Source organism: Hippocampus bargibanti, linkage group LG17 (assembly GCF_051943395.1).
Source record: "Hippocampus bargibanti isolate YZ-2025 linkage group LG17, ASM5194339v1, whole genome shotgun sequence".
NCBI classification, from domain to species: Eukaryota; Metazoa; Chordata; class Actinopteri; order Syngnathiformes; family Syngnathidae; genus Hippocampus; species Hippocampus bargibanti.
Window position 1 is genome coordinate 16,761,315 of NC_142750.1, and position 26,986 is coordinate 16,788,300.

The following is a 26,986-nucleotide window of genomic DNA, read 5'->3' on the forward strand; positions in this document are numbered from 1 at the left end:
TATTATTATTATTATTATTATTATTATTATTATTACTATTATTATGACATCTACTTTTTCTATCTCCACTTGAGAACGCTTCTTGGCACTGTTCTGAGAGGTCTTATTCTTCCTGAGTGAACGTAATCCTGACGAGACAGCCTAGAAACCGTTTCTTTTACATATTTTGTGTTTATTTTTATACGAGTTAAATCTCACGATTTGGTCGGAGATTCCCGATTTTGACCACAAGAGTCACGCCTCACGATTAGAGAGAAAAATCTCCCGGTTTGCAAAAAAAATAATATTTTTTTCCGCTCTCATTTTTCACTGTTTTACCATTTGCCCCGATTTGGAAAGTGACTGAACTGCGAATAGTCACAAGCGCCGTCATTTTCTCCCGGCGCTTGAAAAATGAGAATCGGGAATAGCTTGTCTCGCAGTGCACATGAGCTTTCTGAAACTTAATTTAGGATTTTCATCCAAACCACTGCCGGGAATGCACTCGTTGTGTCGCTTTTTCATTTTGAAGGTGGCACACGCCGCAGACTACCGTTATGTACAGTGTGGTCAATCGAAGTGACGGCTTGACTTCGATTTTGCGAGTGAAGCCGGGTTTGACCGCAGTTATGATTTTAGTGATGGGAATTCCGGCCCCTTTAAGAGAGCCGGGTCTTTCGGATCGGCTCACTAAAAATATCCGATTAATCGGCTCTCAAATGGCTCTTCAGTTTGTTTGTTTTTGTTGCTTAAATTAACTAACGACCAAAAATAATGTACAATTATGTGAAAAACAAATTACTCTTGTAAAAAATACACCATATGAAATATTTTTTTATTTATATTGCTTGATTTATATGTGCACAGAGAGTATCCACTAACTTTCATTTTCCCTGTGATTACTCTGGTCTGATGATCAGCTGTCACTAATTTGCTTTTCGTATTAATAATGATATCATAACAACTAATAAAAAATATAATAACTGAATAATAATAACAGCATTATGTGATAACATTTTTCCACGTCTACCCAAACGTTCCCCCTCACCACTTCTCCTCACTGCTGCGTGTGTCTGCAATTCTCCCCTCCCTCGTTGACCACGGATATCGACCAATCACGTGCGGCTTTAACCGAAGACTGGGGGCGGGGAATATAGGCCAAAATAGTCGGCTCCCATTTCCGTCTCCTTGTTAGAAACTGGCTCTCTTCGTTCTCTTCAGAGATCCGGCTCTATGAACCGGCTCGTTCGCGAACGACACCTCACTACAATATTCCATCCGGATCGAAAGAGGAACATCCACAATCGCACTGCTGCTGGACTTTTCTGCCCATAACAGTCATACAAACTCAATATGCCTTTGCCTGTGCAGGTTTTTAACTTTCAGGTAAGCGTGTCGATGTTTTCATCGAAATACTGTACACATGCCATCGGCTAACTGCACGAAACCTCCAGACTCCAGAGTAACGAATTAGCTTGCTATGCTAAGCTATGGATCTGACCAACAATTGAAAATCACCGACAAACGTCATTCCAGCAACAATTTAGTCAGCTCGCACATCTTTACGTTTTTGGTTCGAAATAAATTTAAATGTGCCTTTCGCCATTTCACGAAGTACTCCGAACAAGGCATCTCAATGTAAAGGGCTCAGTTCGCTTGATTTAACCACATAAAAATGCTGCTCACACACGACTATTGAAAAATATCATTTAATAATATTCTCTTATAATTTCAAACAAAGGGGTTTTAAATTACGTTTGAAACAGTTATCTTAAACAAGGCCTCCGATGGCTAGCAACATTGACGGACAATGTCGAATTTTAGGTTTGAATAACCCCAAAAACGGTGAAAATAGCTGACTCGTACACAACTTTTTATATTTCAACGTAATGGGCGTCTCTGACCCCACGTTGCATTGACGGAGGAAGCTCTTGTTTACATTTGTGGATTGTTGCTAATGATAACCAGCATTGACATGTTAACTTCAACAGATTGACCCACTCCGGCGAGTGTGTTTCTACTAATTCGATTTTGTTTTACCTGATTTATCAACATCCCAATTATACAAAGCCATAATTGTTGACATTTCGAACCTTAAAGGATTTGGGGCCAACAAGTCCTACCTGTGTACAATTTACAGGAATCCTGTTTTCAAGTCCATTTTCACAGCTTCATTTTCCCTTAATATTGCTACCTGTACATAGATTGGATGAATAAAAATGTTATGTTGGGTGATTTACGTCATAGTTGGATCATCATTGTAAAAGTCACACAAGAGGAAAAACCTGTGAGAAGTATAGGTTGCACGGCAACCTGTGAAGTGACTCAGTAATTCATATTTAATTTTAAATTGTTGCATTAAATAAATTTCTTGTTTTGCTTTTTGTATTACCTTACAAAAGTACACAATCTGCCATTAACGTAAAATAACACAATATTAATAAAAGTGATTATTTTAAAAAACAGTCTTTTTTTCCTTTTGTCGTTTCCCTTAGAGGGGTCGCCACAGCGAATCAGTGTCCTCCTTCAGAGGTTTGATTCACATGTTTTGGCAAAGCTTTTACGTCGGATGCCCTTCCTGACACAACCCTCTGTATTTATCCGGGCTTGGGGCAGGCACAAGAAGACACAGGCTTATGTCCCCTTGTGGCTACAGAAAAAGGAACTCTATGAACTTAATAACGATGAAGATGCTCAGTTAAGGCTCCCACACAGAAAATGGTCATCGGTACAGTAACATTCAAACAAAGCAAAACGATATTCACCATTTGAAGACAATAGATCTCGATAGATAAAGATATATACATATCTGTATATAAATATAAAAAAGCACAGGCCTAGCCCAAAAAAAGCTAAATTATAGCTGCCATTTTGGACAATTTACAGAAAAAAAGAAAAAAAATCAATGCACTTTACTGACATTATCAAACCAATCAGTAATTGCCAAAGTGCTTTGTGTCATTCCTTATAGGGGGCTGTAGAACCGATGCAGATTGATGCAGATCCCCAGGAAGACCAGCAGAATGCTCCAGACATCAACTACATTGTGGAGAACCCAACACTGGTACTTGTCAAAACACTGTATTTTAGTTATCAATTATCAATTAATGTGTTCAAGGACTAGTTGGTGAAATAATACACATTTCCATGCATAAATTCCTCACAACCTTCAATTCCCAGTGATGAAAAATCCATATTAAAATTGTTACTTAAGGCCATTGTCATTGCATGACAACCACCTCACTCAAATATGCTGTCTTCAAAAGTTTAACTTAAAACAACAAATTAAGAAATGTAAAGACCACCACCTTAATCTCAACTAATTAATGATGTGATATTGTCTAATTTTTACACTATATTAAACATTCAAAATATATTTTGCTTTGACACTAAGTAATACAAAAGGAAATTCAAAGTAAAATAAATTTGGATTGGATTTGCCTTTATTAGTCTCACAGTGGAGAAATTTACATTTCACAGCAGCAAAGTGATGAAAGGAATGAAAGTAGAAAAACAAAATACATGAGCTCCTGGAAAGGCAGCCACTCGTGTGGCTCCGTCTTGAAGTCAAAAGAACAAAAACAAACTAAATAACAAATAATATGACAGCACAAAGACAATATGACAACACAAAGACACAGAGAGTCATTCATTCTTAACCCTTTACAGCCTGAATTATTTTCTCATTAGAAAAAAAAATCTGTTCAGTTTTTATGGTCACTGATGGATATAATAACATACTAGTAGCTTCCTTTTTTATTATTTTCCAATTTAGATTTGATAATGTGCCTAATTTGGCACAATCGTCATGAAAGACCTATATTGAGTGGGTGCCTATTTTGGAACATATGTCAAGTGCAACTTCAAAGACTAGACTTTTACCCATATGACATCTTTTTATTAAAATAATAAAATACATAAAATATTTACATAAAATACATACATAATTTACATAAAATATTTACATAAAATGTTTACATAAAAATACATAGTTCCTTTACAGATAAAGAAAACTAGCTAATAACCATGGAATAATGCAAAGCAGTTCTTGTGATGATTCAAACAAAGATTTACATTGCATTTTTTACAGTAAATATTAGTTTTCACCGAGCATGTGCCATGCTTGCACGTGCCATGCTTGCACGTGCTGCGGTTCTTTGCAACATATGGAACATGAGCTATGGTGTCAAACCGAATACTGTATCATCGGCGGGAAAAGAACCTCAATGTCTTTTAGCTGCGGTTCAGCTGAACAATCGATTGAGCCTCACTGTGCCACAACACCAGATTTTTCTTGTTGCCAAATGTTAGAGTAAGGGGATAGATGTAAACCAATTATCAAAATACAATCGATGATTCTTTCCTGGTTGGATGTTTTGAGCCAAATAGAGCACAACATTTGAGGTCACTTTCAGATCGGGAACCTTGGAGTCACTGACTGGATCTATCGTTCCTGTATATGGAATGCATACATGTAGCCATTATAATCTGCCAGCACAAACAACTTGAACCCCCAGTTCATTGGTTTATTTGGTAGACACTGCTTGAGTGTAAATCTACCTTCGTAGAGTACAATTTGTTCATCAATTGACAAACGCTGTGATTTGGGTAATTCTTGAAACTTTTATCATTGGCCTTACTTTGTTCAAGGGATCATAATTTGGGCTTCCGAGTTCCTTGTTTTGTGTTGTCTGCTATATGCAAGTTCCTTTTTATAATTTCGAAGCGATCCCTTGACATACAGTACATTCTGCAGCATAATCAGTTAGTGGTGATAGCTTTCAAGCCCAATGCATCCGAGTGTTTGGTCATTTTGAGATTGAGAAACAATATATCAATCCCAGCCACTTCTCAAGCTCTTCTTTGGCGAGACACAGGGGCTTATAGATGTCATTTTGCATTGCATAGAATTTCGGCTGTTCAACAATAATATCCATCATTTTTTCATCGAAAATCCTTTGAAAATATTTGAATAGTGATGGAAGTTCATCAATGCAACAGTGGCGACTGTGTCCGATGCCAAAATGTCTTCATCAACATGGTCATGGTCATTCTCATCAGGATCTGGAAAGACATACAGTATATGGGTATTTTAGAAAAAAACATATGGGCACAGCAACATTCAAAAAAGAAATAACTATACCGACCATTTGATGTCAATGCTCTGATCTTACCGTGAAATGGGCATCTCTTTCCTTACATTACATCACAAACAGAACTTCAATCCTTTCAGATGCTTTATCTTCCTGTCACCGTACTGTATTTGAGAATGTGAAATGCACATACGGTAGTAGGGACTATTTTGTCCACTAGGTGGCAACAAAACCTTACATGGGACAAGTGCAAATGCAACCTATTACGTTCTTCAAAACAAACATTTCTACATTTTCTGATTACAAATTCTTTCTCTCAGATGATTTTAGTTGACATGCCAATCTAATGTCCTCAAGGCCTTCAGAAGTAATTCTGCTGTCTTTGATTTGCCCGAAAAAAACTTTTAGCTTTTCCTGTCATTGTTTTTCACTGAAACTTGTAAGTGTTATACCTGCTCCTACCATGTTTCACGGTCTTTTGGAAATAGGAAGTGTTAAAATTGTACCAGACATTATGATGAAAATGTTTAAGTTTTCTAATTTCTGTTTAGGAGATACCAAAAAAACATATGGACCTCCGTTTCAATAATTATATTGAGAATGCAAAGCTATGAGGTACAGCTATTAGTGTAAAACGCACCATTCACTTACAATTATTCGCATCGGGTACCAAGTCAGGATCAACAATATCATCATGAAAATAGCGTTAGCACGCCGAATGTTCCAAATTCGGGACACTACTTATTTTTAATATTTCTTGGTAAATAAATTCCAGAGTTTGGGAGCAGAGCGGCTGAAAGCTCTGCATCCCATCGTGGTGAGATGGGCAGAGGGCACATAGAGGTGAAGGGAGGATGAGGATCTGAGGGACCGAGAGGGAACAGAGATTTGAAGCAGGTCAGAAAGATAGGGAGGAGCAAGGTTATGGATGGCTTTGAAAGTAAACAGAAGTATTTTGAATTCGATACGATGTTTAACCGGTAGCCAGTGGAGTTGCTGGAGTACAGGGGTGATGTGGTGAAAGGAGGGGGTTTTGGTGATGATCCGGGCTGAAGAATTTTGGACGAGTTGGAGTTTATGGATAAATTTCTGATTGACACCGAAGAGAAGTGCATTGCAATAATCGATGCGGGAGGTGACAAGACTGTGGATAAGGATAGCAGCGGAGTGAGGGGTGAGCGAGGGACGGAGACGGTTAATATTACGGAGGTGGAAATAAGCAGACCGAGTAATGTTATTAATATGGGAGTGAAAGGAAAGTGAGCTATATTTGATCCATGACGAAAAATAGAAGGAGCTTTGAAGATCGAGGAGCGCACATTGTGTTGCACAAGAAGGAGATGATGTCACTGACGCTCTTAAAGGCAAAGCTGTACATAACCTGTTTTAAAGGGACATGTAACTTGTGCTTCATCAGTTCCAATCGGCACTTGAACTGCTACCTTTCATTTTTTTTCGATCTATAAGCAATTATCTTACCGAATTTGGCCCAATCGTCCGTAAAGGGTTAAACACTTTCTGTACCCTCTTTGTTACATGAAGCAGTTCTAGATGAAGTAGCATGTAAATCTTCAAACATTTACAACAAAAAAACGCCACAGCAAATCAATGTCCTCCATCTATCCCGGTTTTGTGCATCCTCTTCTCTCAAAACAGCTACCTGTCCGCTTTGACCACATCCATAAACCTCCTCTTTGGTCTTTCTCGGTCTCCTGCCTGGCAGTTCAAGGCTTAGCATCCTCCCTATATAGTCACTCTCTCTCCTCTGGACATGTCCAAACCATCTCAGTTTGGCCTCTCTGACTTTCGCTGCAAAGCCTCTAACATGAGTTGTCCCTCTAATGTACTCATTCCGGATCCTATCCAACCTGGTCACTCCCAAAGAAAACCTCAACATCTTCAGCTCTGCTACCTCCAGCTCTGCTTCCTGTCTTTTCTTTAGTGGCACTGTCTCCAGTCCAAACATCATGGCTGGTCTCACCACTGTTTTATGCACTTTTCCTTTCATCCTAGCTGAAACCCTTCTATCACACATCACACCTGACATTTTTCTCCAGCCGCTCCAGCCTGCCTGGACACGCTTCATCACCTCTTTTCCACACTCTCCATTGCTCTTGACAGTTGACCCCAAGTACTTAAAATCCTCCACCTTCTTTAACTCTTCCCCCTGTAGCATCACTCTTGCACTTGGATCCCTCTCATTCACGCACATATATTCCGTCTTGCTGCGACTGATCTTCATTCCTCTCCTTTCCAGGGCATATCTCCACATCTCTAGTTTCTCCTTCTGACCTTCTCTGTACTTCTCTATCAGCATTCTTAAAGCAAACACTGCATCTGTCGTACTCTTTTTTTTTTATTTTTTTTTTTTTGCATGAAGCCATACCGCTGCTCACAAATGTTCACTTCTGCTCTTAGTCTAGCTTCAACTACTCTTTCCCAGAGTTTCATTGCATTGCTCATCAACTTTATTCCTCTGTAGTTAGTACAACTCTGCACATCTCCTTTGTTCTTAAAAATGGGCACGAGTACACTTCTTCTCCATCTTCAAACATTTGTTCACCATCTAAGATCTTGTTGAATAACCCAGTCAGGAACACCACCGCCACCTCTCCAAGACACTTCCATACCTCGATTGGCAAATCATCAGGCCCAAGTGCCTTTCCCCCCTTCATTCTCTTCAGCGCCCTCCTCACATCATCCTTGCTAATGCTTGCTACGTCTTGGTCCACAACAGTCACTTCTTCGACTCTTTGTTCCTTCTCATTGTCCTCATTCATTAATTCTTCAAAGTACTCTTTCCATCTTCCCATCACACTACTGGCACCTGTTAATGCATTGCCATCTCTATCCTTAATCACCCGAACCTGCTGCAGGTCCTTACCATCTTTGTCTCTCTGTCTGGCCGGCCTGTAAAGATCAGTCTCACCTTCCTTGCTGTCCAGCCGAGCATACAAGTCAGCATAGGCCTCTTGTTTGGCCTTTGCCACCTTTACTTTAACCGTGCGCTGCATCTCCTTGTACTGCTGTCTACTCTCGTCCGTCCTCTCACTGTCCCACTTCTTCTTTGCTAACCTCTTTCTCTGTATACACTCCTGCACCTCCCCATTCCACAACCAAGTCTCCTTATTTACCTTTCTTCCACTCGATACACCAAGTACTTTCCGACGTGTCTCTGATTATGTTCGCTGTAGTTTGCTAGTCATCTGGAAGGACCTCTTGCCCACCCAGTGCTTGTTTTACCTCCTTCCTAAATGTCATGCAACACTCTTCCTTTTTCAACTTCCACCATTTTGTCCTCACTTCAGCCTTTGGTTTCTTCATCTTCCTCACTGCCAGCGTCATCCTACACACCACCAACCTATGCTGTCTGGCTACACTCTCACCAACCACTACTTTGCAGTCACTGATTTCCTTTAGATGGCGTCGTTGACACAAAATGTAGTCTACCTGTGTACTTCTGCCTCCACTCTTATAGGTCACCCTATGTTCCTGTCTCTTCTGAAAGAAAGTATTCACAATAGCCATTTCCATTCTCTTAGCAAAGTCAACCATCATCTGTCCTTCAGCGTTCCTCATCTGGAGTCCAAACCTGCCCATCATATATATGTATATATATATATATATATATGTATGTATATGTGTATATATATGTGTATATATATATATATATATATATATATATATATATATATATATATATATATATATATATATATATATACAGTAAAGTCTTGTTATATCGATATTCAAGGGAGTCCACAAAAATATCGATATAACCGGGACTATCGATATATCCGACCCTGTTTGCATGTAATTTTCTCCGTGCGTGCATAGAAATAGTATCGAGATAACCGGGACTATCGATATATCCGATATCGATATAACGAGACTTTACTGTATATACAGTAAAGTCTCGTTATATCGATATTCAAGGGAGTCCGAAAAAATATCGATATAACCGGGACTATCGATATATCCGACCCTGTTTGCATGTAATTTTCTCCGTGCGTGCATAGAAATAGTATCGATATAACCGGGACTATCGATATATCCGATATCGATATAACGAGACTTTACTGTATATATATATATATATATATATATATATATATATATATATATATATATATATATATATATATATATATGTATATGTGTGTGTGTGTGTGTGTGTGTGTGTGTGTGTATGTATGTATTGTAATGTCATGAGGACAGGACAAGCAGCGCAACAAAGGTTTTAATAAAGGGTTTCAGGGGGGAATTCACAAGTAACAAAGGCAAGAATAGTGTCTCTTTCAATATTTAAATCATAATAAAGTCTCTTCTGAGGTGAAACTGAAGACGGAGTTCTTTTCCAAGCGTTTCTAGGCCTCACCCCTCTTGATGTCCTCCTCATGTAGCCTAGCCACCTTTAGCAAGGTCCGAATCCAGTGTCCTGTCGTGTGGTTCCAACTGGCAATGAGTTCCACGCGGCAATCAATTTCTGCACAGAGCACAGCAACAGAGCTTGTCTCCCCCGGGGCCCACACTCAGGGGCTCTCCGCCTTAAAAGCCTTGCCTGCCAATCAAGCCGTGATCAGCTGCAGGTGTGATGTTTGAATTGCTGCCTTCCACCAGACGGGGCCAAAACGCTCTCTGGGCGAAGCCATTTTAGGGGGATGTATTTGCCCTCCAGAACCCAGCCTCTCGTGACATCACAGTATGTATGTATGTGTGTGTGTGTGTGTGTGTGTGTGTGTGTGTGTGTGTGTGTGTGTGTGTGTGTGTGTGTGTGTGTGTGTGTGTGTATGTATGTACAGTAAAGTCTCGATATCGTTTATATTGATAATACTGCTTATTACGACACTATTTTCATTTCCCGTGCACATTTCTAGTCTTTTTATGTATAATTAGTTCCGTTTAGTACGATTCGTGGTTTTTACGATAATCCGGTTACTACGGCGCTCTTTTTCATCTCCCGCCGGCCATTTTGCTATGTTTATATCGATACACGGCATCGGTCGCGCCATTGGTCGACTTGGTCACGTGAGTTTGTTACGTGACCAGCTCCCGTGTAGCAGAGCCATTTTCAGTTTCAGACGCTAGCTCGTGTGTAGCAGACGAGATTGAAGTGTTTGTGTTAAAAGGTAAAAATGGGAAGCAGAAGAAGATTGATGACATTTTTAAATTCCATACATAATACAGTAAGATGTAAGCGTTGCAGTTTCCCTGTTGTGTTATGTACATGCCCATTGCACTATATATGAATGCAATCGTTTTTTGCAACAATGTTTCTTGTTTTGTCTGCTGAAGCGTGATGATTTTGAAAATTACCGTACATTCCATACTGTGTATTAAAGGACAACCGATGTCACTTTTTATTCTAATGCAAAACACCAATAAAAATGACTTCACGCCAAGACTTCTTGCATTGCTTGTGAATCCAAACAATGGCTTCAGATTCGGATAATATGCTTTCTTGTTACACATCCAGTTATGAATATGATTCAAATACACTGTAATTTTGAAAAGGAAAGCATACATGTTTGCAATAGATTACAGAATTATATGTGCCATTTTGAGGCAACATTGGGGGAACATCTCTCACACAAAAAAAAAAGGCACAAAATGGCGAGCTCATATGGCCAGCTCCGTTTCTTATATGGCGCTTGGATGCCCTTTTTTGGCGCAGTTCGGTGCAGGACGGATATATCGACATTTTTTCTAACTCCCGAGAATATCGATATAACGAGACTTATATGTATATATTGTGATGTCACGAGAGGCTGTGTCCTGGAGGGAAAATACATCCCCCTAAGATGGCTCCACCCAGAGAGAGTCTTGGCCCCATCTGGTGGAAGGCAGCAATTAAAACCACACACCTGCAGCTGATCAGGGCTTGATTGGCAAGCAAGGCTCTTAAGGCAGAGAGCCTCTGAGTGTGGAGCTTGGGGAAAGACAAGCTCGATTGCTGTGCTCTCTGAAGAAGTTGATTGCTGCGTGGAACTCATTGCCAGTTGGGACCACACGACTGGACACTGGATTTGAACCTAGCTAAGGTGGCTAGGCTACATGAGGAGGACGTCAAGAGGGGTGAGGCCTAGAGACTCTTGGAAAAGAACTCCGTCTTCAGTTTTACCTCAGAAGAGACTTTATTTGGATTTAAGTATCAGAAGAGACTTTATTTGAATTTAAGTATCAGAAGAGACTTTATTTTGATGAGTATTGGAAGAGACACTATTCAAACCTTTGTTGCTTGTGAACTCCCCCTGGAACCCTTGATTAAAACCTTTTGTTTGTATCCAAACCTGTCGTCCATTGCACTTCTTGTCCTGTCCCGCTGAGAGCTAGCCTCTCATGATATCACAATATATATATATGGACAGACAGGCATTGGCATTCGAACTATTTTTCGGCCTACGAACCAAACCACACGGAGCGCCACGATGGCTATTACGGGACCGAAAGAGACCCCACCACAGGGTAGTGTTAAGCCTAGGAAGACATTCAAGAAAATTCTGATCGAGCAGAAGAAGGAGATCACGGTGGCTGGCGGGCTACTTTTCGTCACCCCGTCGTTTGTTATCGAATGGACTACTTTTACTATTATGGGACCGAAGAAGACCCCACCACAGAATACTTCAGATGAACGAGAGGAGACGACTTGCCTGTCAAAGGTCTTTATTTACAACTGTGTCATTATCAACTTAGTGCCGTCAACAACCCTGCTTTATGACACTGCTGCAATGTCATGTGGCAGTGTGGCATATGCTACATTTGCCCCTCCCCCTGAAGGGGAAATATGCTACACTAGTGTTAAGCTGAAGAGGACAAAATAAAATTACAATCGAGCAGAAGAAGGAGATCATCGAAAAACACAAACAATGTATGTCGTGGTCCCGCCGCTGGTATGACTCTTTCACGACATATCTGACGGCGAGCAGACTAAACTAGGCAAGCCATGCACGGCTAACGGCTATCCCCGTGCACAGCTTTGGTAGTGAGGGGCAGCGTATTTTTCGATTTTATGCAATTTCTTTTTTTCAACGAACAGTTAGGACGGCGGAAAAAAATAATTGGTACCGCCCTTCCCACTTTCGAGGACTTGCACACTGCAAGAATCGAAACAAGGGCGCGGAAAATCCTACAGGACCCTCCGCACCCTGCCCAGCATCTTTTCCAGCTACTCCCCTCAGGCAGGCGCAACCGATCCATGCGCACTGAATCCAGCAGACAATTAAACAGCTTCTTCCCCCAAGCCATTAAATCTCTAAAGCAGGGGTGGGCAAACTTTTTGACTCGCGGGCCACAATGGGTTCTAAAATTTGACGGAGGGGCCGGGCCAGGAGCATTTGGAGGGAATGTTTGGGCCGGATATACTAAAGCATTAAAGGACAACCGACGTCTCCGGACAAGTTGTGTCCATAATTTGTCAAATCGCTTCAAATGACTTCTATTGAGTGTATTTTACAAAGATTCCACCGCATATAGCTATATTTTACGTTTTAAGACTTGCGCTGAATATTCCGGAAGACTTGTTTTTGAGTTGGTGACGAGTCCTCACGTCACCTCACTGAAGGAACGCCCCTGACCGAGAAAGGACACACTGTAGCAGTCCTTTGATCACGCAATGTATTTTGCGGTACTTTATTTCTACTTATTACTTTTAGGTACTTTATTTTATCTGAAAACACATAGATAACGCAATGGTGAATCCTTGTGTGTTGTGACAAAAATGTTGAGCCATTCCCACACGGAAGATTGTCGCCATCTTCTGCCTTTTTTGGGTGCGACACCCCCCCCCCCCTGATGCCTCAAAATGACACGGAATAAATTCTTTAATCGATTGCAAACATGTATGCTTTCCTCTTCAGAACTATTTCAATCATATTCATAACTGGATGAGTAACAAGAAAGCATCTTCTCTGAATCTGAAGCCATTGTTTTGATTCTCGAGCAAGGCAAGACGTCTTGGCGTGACACCACGAACAAGGGGGCGGGACCTTCTGAAACTGGCCACTTCCGGTTTCGATTTTTTTTTAAGTCATTTTTATTGGTGTTTTTCATTTGACTAAAAATATCATACTGCATGTTTTGGGTATTTTAGATGCTATAAAACATTTTTCTGTTGTCAGTTAGGAAACAAAAAGTGATGTCGGTTGTCCTTTAAATCTAGTGTGTGCAAACCTCATAGCACAGTAAGAACACTACAACCCAATTTGGATTGGATTTGCCTTTATTAGTCTCGCAGTGGAGAAATTTACATTTCACATCAGCAAAGGGATGAAAGGGATGTTTTTTGATTGATTTATTAACAGTCTTTCAAATGTGAAAAAAGCCCTTATCGGTTCATAAATTTGTCTCAAGGAATATGCAAGATATGGCATTTACATACGATTTAGCAGATACTGGGAGGAGGAAATGTAAATAGATTAAAATAACATACGCACTGTGATTTATCAAGATTGCGTCTGTTTTTAATAAGTTTCAATCGAAAGTGGAAAGTTAAAGAAATCAGCATTTATTGAAAAAAGGAATCACATTCAACATTCAATACATATTGTTACACAACGAAATACTCAAGCTCAATAATATCTACTTGTGTTAAACTCCACAAAATCATGGATGGATTGTCCTGACCGTGCACTCGACAAACTCGCCACGTACGCCCTCGCTCGCCTTCATGCGCAAACAGTAAACGTGTATTGTTGCCAAGCACACAAACATAGGCTACCTACAGTTGAAATTTGCATACTCGGCACAGCAGCCAATCAGAAGATTGCTTCCTGCTTCGGACTTTCCCAAGAACGCTTGGGAAAGTCCGAAGCAAAGTCGTGCGTTTGCATATCATTTTCCAAAGTAGATGCACAGAACCTTAGCCCCAGGAGAAAGATTCAAAAGAAGCTAACAAAATTTGTGTCGCTATAAAAAGTAAATTTATATTAAACCGTGACTGTTAAGTGTACTTGAGAGTTATGAAAGGCGCTCAGTAGCCCGTAGGAGACAACGCAACTCAAACAACGCATTGTGCATAAAGACGGCAAAAGACAACTGCAATAAAACCTTCGGCCACGGATATTTTCCGTAAATTAAGCAACGTAGCGTTTGTGGTAGGTACAGCCTTAATTTAAGAAAAAAACTTTGCGACAATGGTTTTTTTTTGCGATTTCTCGTCTTTCTTTATGGCCGGGCAGGCAACTTTTCAGAGTTGTCTGACTTGTCCGCTAACATTTTCAGACTATCAGACACTGTTTTTACTATAATTTGGACAAGTTCGGCGGGCCGGATTAAAAAGCCAAACCCGTATGTGGCCCGCGGGCCGTCGTTTGCCCATGTCTGCTCTAAGCAGTAACCGAAATATAACTGTATAGTGCGTCTTTGCAATTTTTTTCATGATGATACTAGTGCAGCGTGTTCTACCTGTGACAAATTCCTTGTGTGTTCTACATACTTGGAAATAAAGATGATTGTAATTCTGATTCTGAAAGTGCTCTAAAAATACTGTTGATTTGAGATTTGTGTTGTGAGAGTGTTTTTGGATTCTGAATTTTCCATTCATTGTGCCGAGATGTGTCACATGCTCAATGCTACTTACTATACCCACCCAACTCCAATGGGACCCTATCAGCTTTGCTAAACCTGCCCCAACATAATGTCAGCCAATCAATGTCCGCCTCAGGGTGTGACTGACAGTTGTTTCTCCACCCTAAACAACCCATAGAACGGAAACCAACACATCAAAAGCCAACCCGCTGACAGAAACAAAAGATTATAGCAATTAAAAAATGTACATATCAAAGGGTGTAACTAATTAATTGGACTTGGTGATAATTTCGCACCTATATTTGTACCCGTAGTTGGAATCAATGACTTCGGGTGTTAATTGGAGTGACTGTCATTTATGTCATTAATGCATGAATTCCCATGTTTTCTGTGTAGGACCTGGAACAATATGCGACCAGTTTCAGTGGATTAATGCGTATTGAGAGACTCCAGTTCATCGCAGAACATTGCCCACAACTCCGAGTGGAAGCCTTGAAAATGGCGCTGACCTTTGTACAAAGGACTTTCAACGTTGACAGTTATGAAGAGGTCCACCGCAAACTTACGGATGCCACCCGGTATTATAGTGCTCTTAATTAAAAAAAATCCCAATTATTTTCCCTGGTCTAAAATGATTGTGCTGTTGTTGTGTCACATGAATTTGTGAATGATCTTGCTCCTGTATTTCTATGACGCCATAAGCCATAATTGTGTCAATGAGACACTTTTTTGCTTCAGGGAAGTCCAGAGTGTACCAGAAGTAGCTCCCGAGAGTGGGGTTGTCCCTCCTCCTTTGGATTCAGCGTGGGCAGAGTCCACCAGGAAGAAAGCGCTGCTTAAATTGGAGAAACTGGACACGGATCTAAAAAATTACAAGGGGAACTCAATTAAAGAGAGCATCCGGTACGATGAGTCAATTATACATTTTTTTATTTTTGAATACGTTTCTAAATGTTTTTGTTCGACATGTACATTATTTTTCATTTTTTTGAAAATGCGGCCCGTCAAATGATACTAATCCTTTTTAGGAGAGGACATGATGACTTGGGGGATCATTACTTGGACTGTGGTGACCTCAGTAATGCTCTGAAGTGCTACTCCCGAGCTCGGGATTACTGCACCAGTGCTAAACATGTCATTAACATGTGTCTGAATGTAATCAAGGTAGAGCACATCACAACATGACAACATTCACTGTGAAAACTGGTCAGGTGATTAATTGCTATATGTGGATGTTTTCTTTGTTCGCACAGGTTAGTGTTTATCTCCAGAACTGGTCCCATGTGCTGAGCTATGTCAACAAGGCAGAATCCACACCAGAGATTGCAGAGGTGAGCATCCCTGTGCTCAACCAGAACGTCACTTTAAAATTTAGCCTCAAATTGTTAATACCTGTTTTAACGAGCCGTTACAAGGGATTAATGCGCAAATGTACGATTCAATGAAACAAGGATGCGTGAGAATGTCTTAACAAATCTCTAGTTTGGCAATGATCCCTTCAAGCTTTAAGTAACATGGCAATACATGATTGAACTGACTCGCCAATCGTCGGAAGATTGGATGAACACTTCCTTTCACTTTAGGATTTGGTTTATTAACACTAACAACTAGGGTGATGCAACCTAGGACTTCAAATGTGTTATTTTCTCTCCATGCAGCAACGAGGAGAGCGAGACAGTCAGAATCAAGCAGTTCTTACCAAATTAAAATGTGCAGCAGGTAAGAAAACATTACAATGGTATGTTCTCTCCCTCACATCGTTGTTGGGGGATTATATTTTTTGATGTTCCAAATTTTAATGAGTCTCCTTTTTCTTTATTTGAGGCCTGGCGGAATTGGCCTCGCGAAAATACAAACCAGCCGCTAAGTGCTTCCTGCAGGCTTCCTTTGACCACTGTGATTGTCCAGAGGTGAGTCATGCCCGAATGTGTTTGCTCCTGAAACACAGCCCTCAGTTTTTACACTATTTCTGAAAATCACACTATAGTACGTACATAGTTTTAAAGGACAACCGACACAATTTTTTTTGTTTCCTAACTGACATCAGAAAAACGTTTTATCGCATCTAAAATACACAGGCAGATATTTTTAGTCAAACGCAAAACACCAATAAAATGACTTAATTTGCCCAAAACTGCCACTAATGAGCTCAAAACTGGAGAGATTCCGTATATGCCGCCACCATGTTCGTGACGTCTCATCAGGAAACTCCTTCACAAACTGCCTTGCTCCAGAATCAAAACAATGGCTTCTGAGAGTTCAGATTCGGAAAAGATCCTTTCTTCTTACTCATCCATTTATGAATATGATTCAAATAGTTCTGAAGAGGAAAGCATCAGTGTTTGCGATCGATTAAAGAAGTCCTTTCGTATCAGTTCGAGCCGTGTATGCAAGCGACGAAACTGGTGAAGGACACGACATGAAGCATATATGAAGCTCAGTGAATTAGCAATATCACATCAACATCGGTAATATCTGCCATATAAGGACATGAATAACAAATAGTAATCTACAAGATGTCAACATCAATGCAGATTGATTAATGGTTGTGCAGGCAAAAAGTTTAAACTTTCAAGATGAAAAGTTACGAACTTACGTATGAATGGCCTTTTATACAATGGAGATCATAATAACAAAATTGTAGTTAATCACAATTCACATCAAATCGAGAATTTCGTCTCACGGTCAAGAACAGCATTTGTGTTTGATTCAAAGAAAAGGCTGACTATCAGAATGATACATACCAGGTTTGACTGTCATTGAAGCGTCCTTTTGGCTGCACCAAAGAGCTTGGTCCCCGTTCTGAAGAATGTAATCAGCTTTGGCTTGGAAGAGCTACATTTTACTTATGTACGTTCAACAAAATAATTTACGAGCCGGATGATCAGCCTCGAGAGGAGCACAAACAACACGAGAGGATGACAGCGGTTATCCTAACTCCGGTTCGCTCCTCGTTGTCCTTTGGCTGGTGCTCTATGGCTACGAGCTAACAGCAGCTGGATGTTTGTCTGATCGGTTTGCTGCACTAATATGGAGATTTCTCTCTTTCACCACTGGAAGCAACTTTCTCCCCATTGTCAGGCTGAGAGGATGACAGCGGTTATCCAAGCGGGAATTCGCTAACTCCTGTTAGCTCCTCGTTCGCCTCTGCTGGTGCTCTACTGCTCTGCTCCGTTGGAAATGGCTGGTTTGTCCGCTGGGAATTGGTGTAAACTTACACCTTGTTTATGCATGTTACCGCAATTGGCTGCCACACAACGATTCACCATCCCGTTATTTATGTAGTTTTCCTTCTAATTTCCCGATCAAGACGGTGTTTTCAGATGAAAAAAAAGTACCCAATATGCGATGTGTATGCCTCCGCGATGTCACTTCCGGCATCGACATCAACTCAAAAACAAGACTTCATGAATATTCAGCGTGACTTTTAAAAAGTAAAATATAGCTATATGCGATGGAATCTTTGTAAAATGCGGTCAGTAGAAGTCATTTGAAGTGATTTTACAAATTATGAATGCAACTTGTCGGGCGGTGTCGGTTGTCCTTTAAAGGACAACTGAAGCCTCCGGAAAACACATAAATGACGCAATGGTGAATTGTGTGTTGCACCAAGACTACTATTTGATATTCGCTAACACAATTTCCCAGCAAACAAATCAGCCCATTTCCAACGTAGCTTGGGCCCCATCTTTTACATTTTCTGGGACACTACATTTCAGTCCACATGCCATTGACGGCTCGAATTGTTATGGGAGGACTCCTTTAACTGATTGGAAACATTTATGCTTTCCTCTTCACAACTATTTGAATCATATTCATACTGGATGAGTAACAAGAAAGTAAGGGGGGCGGGACCTTCTGAAACTCGCCACTTCCGGTTTCATTTTGAAGTCGTTTTTTGGACACTTTATGTCATTTTTATTGGTGTTTTCATTTGACTAAAAATATCAGCCTGCATGTTTAGGGTATTTTAGATGCTATAAAATGTTTTTCTGATGTCAAACAAAAAAATGGTGTTGGTTGTCCTTTAAGGTTTGGTTCACATATAGTGAAATGAGTCATTTCTTTTGGGATAATGCAACTAAAATAGTTGTAATTAGGGATGAAAAATAATTTCTTTTCTTCACAGATAATCCGTAACTTCCTGCTTCATCCTAATAATAACAGATATCCGTTGATCTATGTACCATTCGATGAATTTATTTATGCTGCTGTGTTTAAATGCAACTATAAATTGAACGTATTGTGCTCAATGTGAAACTTAACGTATGGCGTAAAAGTTACACTCCACATCACCATAGTTTCTAGCCATCGTGAGAAGAGGATACTGCTTGCACTGACTTGCTTGACATTTCCACAGACATCTAATGAATCAAATAAATAAGTTCAAACGTCCATTTGATTTTATCTCCTTAACCTTTTATATACTTTACCTTTTCAAAAGGCTGACATTTTATTTTTGTAAAGGCAGGCTGCGTTTTATTGCTCTCTGTTGACAGATAAGGGACACGCTATGCACGTTCCATTTTGTTGTTGTTTTTTCGAATCCTCAAAATAAAAACACCAAAATCTGATTTCTTTATTGCATTTCTTTAATTTCATTAAATCATTGAAACATAATTAATTAATATTGCAATGAAATTTAAACTTGAGGCGGCATCGTGCTACAGAGTAGCCACATTGTGCGGCATTCTCTATAGTATGCATTGCAGGAAAAATAAACGTTTAATCATGAAGGCTCATTCTCTCTATCCTGAGACGGCGGAAAAAATCATTAGCACCGCCCTACCCACTCTCGAGGACTTGCACACTGCAAGAATCCAAACTCGGGCGCGGAACATCCTACTGGACTCTCCGCACCATGCACACCACCTTTTCCAGTTACTCCCCTCAGGCAGGCGCTACCGATCCATGCGCACCAAATCCAGCAGACATTTAAACAACTTCTTCCCTCAAGCCGTAAACTCTCTGAACAGTAGCCCAAATGGAACTGTAAGATGATACTGATGATACTTGTCCACCGTGTTCTGCTGGAAACAAATTCCTTGTGTGTTCTACATACTTGGCAGTAAAGATGATTCTGATTCTGATTCATTATGTATTTGTAGTTAACTTAGTCATTTTGATGGTAGGCTAATATAGCCACAATAGATACATACAACATATGTTGCCCTCATCATAGGGCTTATTATAGAAGGCTTTTAATTTTTTTGCAGCTCCAGACACATTTGTTTTTCTTTTGTTTTTTTTTCTTGTCCAATATGGCTCCCTCAACATTTTGGGTTGCCGAACCCTGATCTAGGGTTACGTAGGGTTACATAAAAGAAGAAATTATCACTCTCGGTCGCTAAGGGTGTTATACTCAATTTTAACAAAAATAACAGGCAATAATTTATTTGCACCAATATTTATAATAAGATAATTAGGAGAAAAAAGGTTCCAAAACAAAAGGCACGAAAAGCAGACACCAAGGATTTACCCTAAAACTATTTGCAAAATAAAAACTAATAACTAATGTGGCACAAATTGTTGAACGTGTCACTCATTGGAGGCTGAGAGCAAGCGTCAGAGGCATCAGCCTTGCTGTGATTCCACAGAGGTTCTTTAAATTACTGGCGACAGAGAGAACAAGCCGAGCAATCAGAATCCACAGAGTGGTAAGACACAAATGAAGGAGCTGCGAAGATGCACAGCCAATCAGCTCGTGGCATAAACCCACTTGTGCTGTCATTTTTCGATGTTGCGCTGGGAACAAATCATGCAAACAGGCAATCCAAAACCTCAGAGTCATTCTGCATATTTTTTTCCAAATACAGTACCGTGGGCAGAAAAAAAACGTACTGAAGCCACGATAAATGAAGCACGATATGGCGACGGATTCTTGTGGAAGATGGATGACATATTTCTGGACCGTTGTACAACAGAATTTGCACATTACCTTGTAGTGTTCTAACCATATTGTATTGTATTTGCACATAAATAAAAGGCAGAGTCATCTTTCACTGTGTAATGTACGGATCTCTCTTCAGCTTTTGTCAGCCAGTAATGTAGCTGTTTATGGTGGTTTATGTGCTCTGGCTACGTTTGACAGACAGGAGCTCCAACGCAACGTCATCTCGAGCAGGTAACAGATTAACTCTTGATCAAATGGAAAAGATATCGAAGCTGCTTCAATGACAATTTTTTTTGTCCCCAAGCTCTTTCAAGTTATTTCTAGAATTAGAGCCTCAAATTCGTGACATCATCTTTAAGTTCTATGAATCCAAATATGCGTCTTGTCTCAAGCTTCTGGATGAAATGAAGGTAAGAGCAGGACTCACAGGCTGCTATTAATGGCAAGGAGTTATATATATCAGTTATTAAATGATGAATGTATGTATGTTGTATAGGAATATCATTTTTGTTTGAATGTTTATTGTTTTTATGTCCAGGATAATCTTCTGCTGGACATGTATTTGGCCCCCCACGTCCGGACACTGTACAGCCAAATTAGAAACAGAGCTCTTATCCAGGTAACACAAAGCACTGAATATGATTGAAATGGATATACAAACAGTATCAACACACCCAATTCCGATAAGGTTGGCAGATTGTGTTAAAAACATCAAGAAAAACGGCCTCCAAAGATTTGCAAATCATTTTCAACCTATATTCAATTGAATACACTACTGGGACAAGTTATTGTTCAAAATGGTAAATGGCTGCAACATGTGTACATCGAGTTTTTTTCTTGCAGTGTTCCAGATATTGATCGTGACAATGATGTTGGCTAGGGAATTTGAAATTTAATGTAAATGGCATGAGGTGATTAAAAACGTATTTGCAATGCATTGGAACTGGCCTTTGAAAATAATGTACCACAGATCATATTTTGCTAGCCACAAATTTAATTTGTTTGCATTCAAGTTGTTTGGGTTAAACTACCAAGTCAGAGCAAATTACTTTCTGTAACGCTGGCAAAGTAAACAATTATTCTCACATTTCTTTCGTATTTTCTGATACAATCGCAGACATGTTTCAATTTTTTTATTACAAAACCCCTATTTTGGTTCTTAGTCTCAAATTACTTTATAAAAATGTATTTTCTGAACTTTAAGTGTATTTTCATTTAATTGTACGGTGCTTTTCATTTCCCGTGGAGAAAAACACCACCATTTTGCACAAGAGCCAATCGATATACAGTAAGCATTAACGAAGAATGAGGGAATCCTCTGTTTGAGTCTATTTGTGTTATCTAATGGTCCAAGTTTCTTGGGATATGCAGAATGAAACGACGAGTGCACACAGCTACATACATGTGCTTTTTGTGGTCAAAACTTTACATAAACTTGTGAAGAACATAATGTCATGGCTCTCTTGAGTTTCCAGTTATTTCTACAAGTCTGACATTTCTTTGATAGAGTGATTGGAACAGATACTTTGTCACAAAAACATTCTTGAAGTTTGGTTCTTTTATTATGTAATTATGGGTTAACAGAAAAAGTTATCAAATCGTCTGGGTCAAAAATAAACACACAGCAACACAAATTAGCAATTTTGGTGACTTAGAAAGTCAGTGAAATGAGCTTCATAGCATGGTATCTTAACTTCTTGTGAGCGATTATGAGTGACTATAGCTGGCGACTTCTCTGAAGCCATTTAATTAGAGCTCATTGGATGCAAACACCCACAAATTCGACTGTGCGGAAGTCAAAGGAGCTCAGCATGGATCTGAAAAAGTGACTTGAACAAGTCAGGACAGTCACTTGGAGCAATTTCAAAGCAGCTGCAGGTCCCAAGAGCAACAGTGCAAACAATTGTTTGTAAGTATAAAATGCATGGCACTGTGATGTCACTGCAACGATCAGGAAGAAAATGCAAGCTATCACCTGCTGCTGAGACAAAATTGGTCAAGAGGGTCAACCAAGAATCACCAAAAAACAGATCTTCCTCTAATTAGAAGCTGCTGGAACACATGTGTCAGTGTCCACAGTCAAGTGTTTTGCATCGCCATGGACTGAGAGGCTAGCATGGAAGGAGGAAGCCCTTGCTCCAAAAGCGGCACCTTATGGCTTGACTGAAGTTTGTTGCTGATCACATGGACAAAGATAAGACCTTGCTTGCTTAAAACACAGCTATGGTAGGTCCCTACTCTCAGGTTGGAGGGAGCAGAGGACCACTCCCTGTGGCCCCACTGATTGTTCCTACATTCCTGACTAACGACTGGCCTATTTGCCCCACTCCCACCGGTATCACCTCATCAGCATTACGAATGTTGCCTAACCTGTTTTGCCGAAGCAGGCTATTGTATGAACGATCCAAATTGAACCTCTAATAATACAAGTGGGCCTCAATCGGCAGTACATTTGCACCTAAAAGCTAGCAACCACTCATTTGACGACAATGAGGTTAAAATCTTAGCGAAAGAACATAGATGGTTTGAAAGGGGGGTAAAAGAAGCGATTCTTATAAAACAACAAAATCCTTCAATAAACCGGTCTGGAGGGGTGGGTTCAATTTGGAGTTCATACAATAGCCTGCTTAGGCAAAACAGGTTAGGCAACATTCGTAATGCTGATGAGGTGAGACCGGTGGGAGTGGGGCAAATAGGCCAGTCGTTAGTCAGGAATGTAGGAACAATCAGTGGGGCCACAGGGAGTGGTCCTCTGCTCCCTCCAACCTGAGAGTAGGGACCTATCATAGCTGTGTCCGGCGCCGCCATGTCTGGACAATGGATAATTTGGGATTATATTACTGCTTTAGATTGATGTATTCGTAATATTTCAATTTAAACACTAAACCCGAGGCAGTTAATATTGGGGTGTCAATTTCTTGATTTTGCTAGTCATAAAATGACTCTGAACCCATCCCATACAAACGGATGGTGTTTAGTGTCAAACCAAAATTAGGAGTTACTTTACCATGAACACAGCAAATATACAGCTATTGAACACATATGATGGGGTTGAAACCAGCGCAAGGCTATTCCGATTAGCGCGTATTGCGACATGATCTGCGCCACATATGACACACGTCTGTTAAAATAGACACACATACAGCGTTGCAATATATATCAGTCCACTTTCATCCCTGCATTATTTTTCTCATGATATTTGTGCTTATATTTTCAGTATTTCAGCCCATACGTGTCAGCAGACATGACAAAGATGGCTCAGGCCTTCAACACTACAGTGGCGGCCCTCGAAGATGAGCTCACCCAGCTTATCCTAGAGGGGCTCATTAATGCACGCATTGACTCTCATAGCAAGGTGCTAAAATCCAGGTCTTTTTTTATCAAATGCTTAAAAGTTTGATGAGTCTCAACATGTTCATTGTAGATTCTGTATGCGAGGGATGTGGACCAGAGAAGCACAACATTTGAGAAGTCACTCCATATGGGCAAAGAGTTTCAAAGACGAGCCAAAGCCATGATTCTTAGAGCTGCTGTGCTTCGCAATCAGATACATGTCAAGGTATAAGAAAACTACAATTTTATTTGTACTGGCATTGTCGTGAAGTTCTTGCTGTCTTTGGTTATCACAAACTTGGATCGTACATTTGTGTGTCATGCAGGTCCCTTCTAGTGGTACATAGCAGTACTTAGACTTGGCCAAGTTCCTATTAATAACCATTGAAGAATATTGTGTTCCTGATAAACAACTTCTTTTCCTTTCTGATTTTGCCTTCAGGGTTTCGCCACAGCGAACCAGTGTCCTCCACTTAACTCTGTTTTGTTCATCCGCTTCTCTCACACCAGCTACCTTCATGTCTTCTTTCATAACACCCATAAACCTCCTCTTTGGTCTTTCTCTCGATCTTTTGAGTCTGAGAACCAACTGTCACCGTCATGAAAACCTTTGACTGACATGCCTGTGAGAATTTCATTGTTCTATGAGCATCATAAGAAGATCACACAAGTCTAAAAGCATCCATCCGTTTTCCAGACCACTTAATGCTCATTAGGGTGGCGGGGGTGCTGGAGCCTATCACAGCCGTCTTCGGGCACTCGGTCGGGGACACCCTGAATTGGAATCCAGCCAATCGCAGGACACACAGAGACAAACAACCATGCACCCTCACACTCAGCTTGCTGCAAATAATGCAATGGCAAAAAATATACATTATTTTAATGATATATCTTCTATTATAATAATATTGCATCGTTATCGCACCTCAAAACAAGCCAATAATATCATATCAACGTTCAAACCTAAGAAAACATGTTTCACAAATGTCATAGCAAATAGCAGCCACAAACAGGGTTTACATCAAAATAGGATAGCTGAAGGTTTCAATTCTGGCAAGATATTGTGCTTGTTAGTGTCACCCCATGTAGTAATTTTAACAACCACTGATTTGCATTTGGCCCCTTTGGCCATGCTGTTGAATTACAAATACAGCAGTGCAATCAATGTTTTACATTTTGGAAGGTGTTTCAAAATATTTTTTTCCCAATGACCATAAGAGCTAAATGACCTCTGAAGACCTAAAAGCGTGGAGTGCCCTCTGGTGAAGAAGGAGCTGAGTCAAAGGGCAAAGCGCTTAATTTACCGGTTGGTCTACGTCCCAACCCTCATCGATGGTCACGAGCTGTGGGTCATGACCAAAAGAAGGCGATCCCGGATAGAAGTGGCCGAAATGAGTTTTCTCTGTTGGGTGTCTCCTCCTCCACATAGAGTGGAGCCAGATGAGATGGCTCGAGCGTCTGACTGGACGCCTCAATGGTGAGGTGTTCCAGGTATGTCCCACTGGCAGAAAACCCCGGGGATGACCCAGGGCATGTTGGAAAGACTTTGTCACCCAGCTGGCCTGAGGACCCATCAGTGTCCACCAGGAAGAGCTGGAAGAAGTGGCCGGGGAGAGGGAAATCTGGACTTCACGACTAAAGTTGCTGCCCCCACCACCCGACCCCAGATATGAGGCAGAGAATGAATGGATGGATGCATAGAAATTTAAGATAATTGAAAATTGATTTATTAAAAACAGAGAAAAACTAAATACAATTTCAAGAAATAAGTATGTAAAAATAATTGTCATCTTACCCCTTGGGTGGTGTCCTTCCCCCATTTTAGCTTGGGTCATCTACCAGAGGCCAGGAAGCTTGAGGGTTCTGTGCAATATCCGTGCTGTCCCCAGCACTATGATTTTCTGGACCGAGATCTGTTGCAACCACTCGTCTAGTTTGGTGGTCACTGCCGTGTGTGCTCCGACCACGACAGGCACGACTGTCAGTCACCTTTACCTTCCAGGCTCTCTCCAGCTCCTCTCTGAGCCCTTGGTATTTCTCTATTTTCTCGTGTTCCTTTTTTCTGATGTTTCCATCACTCGGGACCGCAAACTGTCAGCGGGCGATGTCAGCACTGGGAACCAATAACTAATGGAACTACATTCCTATTGCACTGATTGGCCAAGCAATATCTTCTGCAGCCAGTGATTTTGTATCACCCTGAAAGAACTAAAACTTTTCGGCATAACATGAAGTTAGCCAAATGGTAATATTTCACTTGTGTCCTCTCCTCCAACAGTCGCCTCCCAGAGAAGGCAGTCAGGGTGAACTGACACCGGCCAACAGTCAAACGAGAATGACCACCAACATGTGATTCAGCACTGACCGAAGCGAAGGATCGTCCACTTGTTCTTTAAAATCAGGCATCTGATTCAACTCAGTCCTCCTCTTAGTTTTTTTTGTTGCACAAGACCGAACATCTTACTACACAAATTAAAGACTTCACCGTTCTGGTTTTTTTTTTCATGTCGCAAGGAAAAGTCCAAAATGATATGCAAGTGTGTTTAGAAGAAAACGTGGTGGAAACTCAGCACTTAAGCTGTTCCTTTGAATTGCTCTTGATGGAGGACTTATGAACTGAAACAATGTTTTAAAATAAAATGCCTTCCGGAAAATATTGTTTTCATTTGGTTGTGCATCATGAAACAGTTATTTAGGTATACAAAGAAATCGAATGGCTTAAACTAGTCAATGAAGCCAACATAGAAAGGGACCTGGACTTCTTGAATTGAACTGTAAATTTAATATCAACTATGAAACGTGTCTGTAAGCGCTCAGTCGTACAGGAGTGGTCCATTGATGAAATGGTTTCTTCAGCCGTCCGTCATCTGTACTTCTTTGAAGGTGTCAGTAGTGATGGCAATATGCGGCCTGACAGAAGCAAGGCCTTACAGAAGCAATGAGGCCTTCCACCCAAATGGTTCACTTTTTGGCGATGCATCATTGTGCCTCACTTGCTCTACTGCGCCATCATGTGGATAATAAATGTCATGACAGAGTGATAAAAGGCAGGGAGTTGTGATAGAATGACTGTGTGCCTTGAAAGTACAATTAATAAATAAAATAAATAAAAATAAATTTATCTCCAGCCTGTGTACAAACCCCTTGTCCAGAGGCAACCAGC

General features: G+C 40.5%; 1 protein-coding gene across 2 annotated transcripts; it reads left to right on the forward strand.

Annotated features, from left to right (window-relative positions):
- Positions 1-1,185: 1,185 nt before the first annotated feature.
- gps1 (G protein pathway suppressor 1) lies at positions 1,186-26,477 on the forward strand. 2 transcript variants are annotated; one of them, XM_089018457.1, is made up of 14 exons: positions 1,189-1,365; positions 2,951-3,043; positions 14,994-15,175; positions 15,336-15,500; positions 15,626-15,761; positions 15,851-15,928; positions 16,256-16,316; positions 16,422-16,507; positions 20,627-20,721; positions 20,795-20,900; positions 21,029-21,109; positions 23,708-23,845; positions 23,915-24,049; positions 26,102-26,477. In XM_089018457.1, the coding sequence occupies exons 1-14, from the start codon at positions 1,333-1,335 to the stop codon at positions 26,174-26,176; spliced, it is 1,464 nt and encodes a 487-aa protein (XP_088874583.1). In that variant the 5' UTR covers positions 1,189-1,332; the 3' UTR covers positions 26,177-26,477. The 2 variants fall into 2 exon arrangements, with proteins under 2 accessions (XP_088874585.1, XP_088874583.1); XM_089018459.1 differs by lacking the exon at positions 23,708-23,845 and having other exon boundaries at positions 1,186-1,365.
- Positions 26,478-26,986: the final 509 nt, after the last annotated feature.

Coding starts and splice junctions, on each gene's coding strand:
- gps1 (XM_089018457.1), top strand. CDS start 1,333: ATGCCTTTGCCTGTGCAGGTTTTTAACTTTCAG. Junction 20,901..21,028: donor AGCTTCTGGATGAAATGAAG/GTAAGAGCAGGA, acceptor TTTTATGTCCAG/GATAATCTTCTGCTGGACAT. Junction 21,110..23,707: donor GAAACAGAGCTCTTATCCAG/GTAACACAAAGC, acceptor TTATATTTTCAG/TATTTCAGCCCATACGTGTC.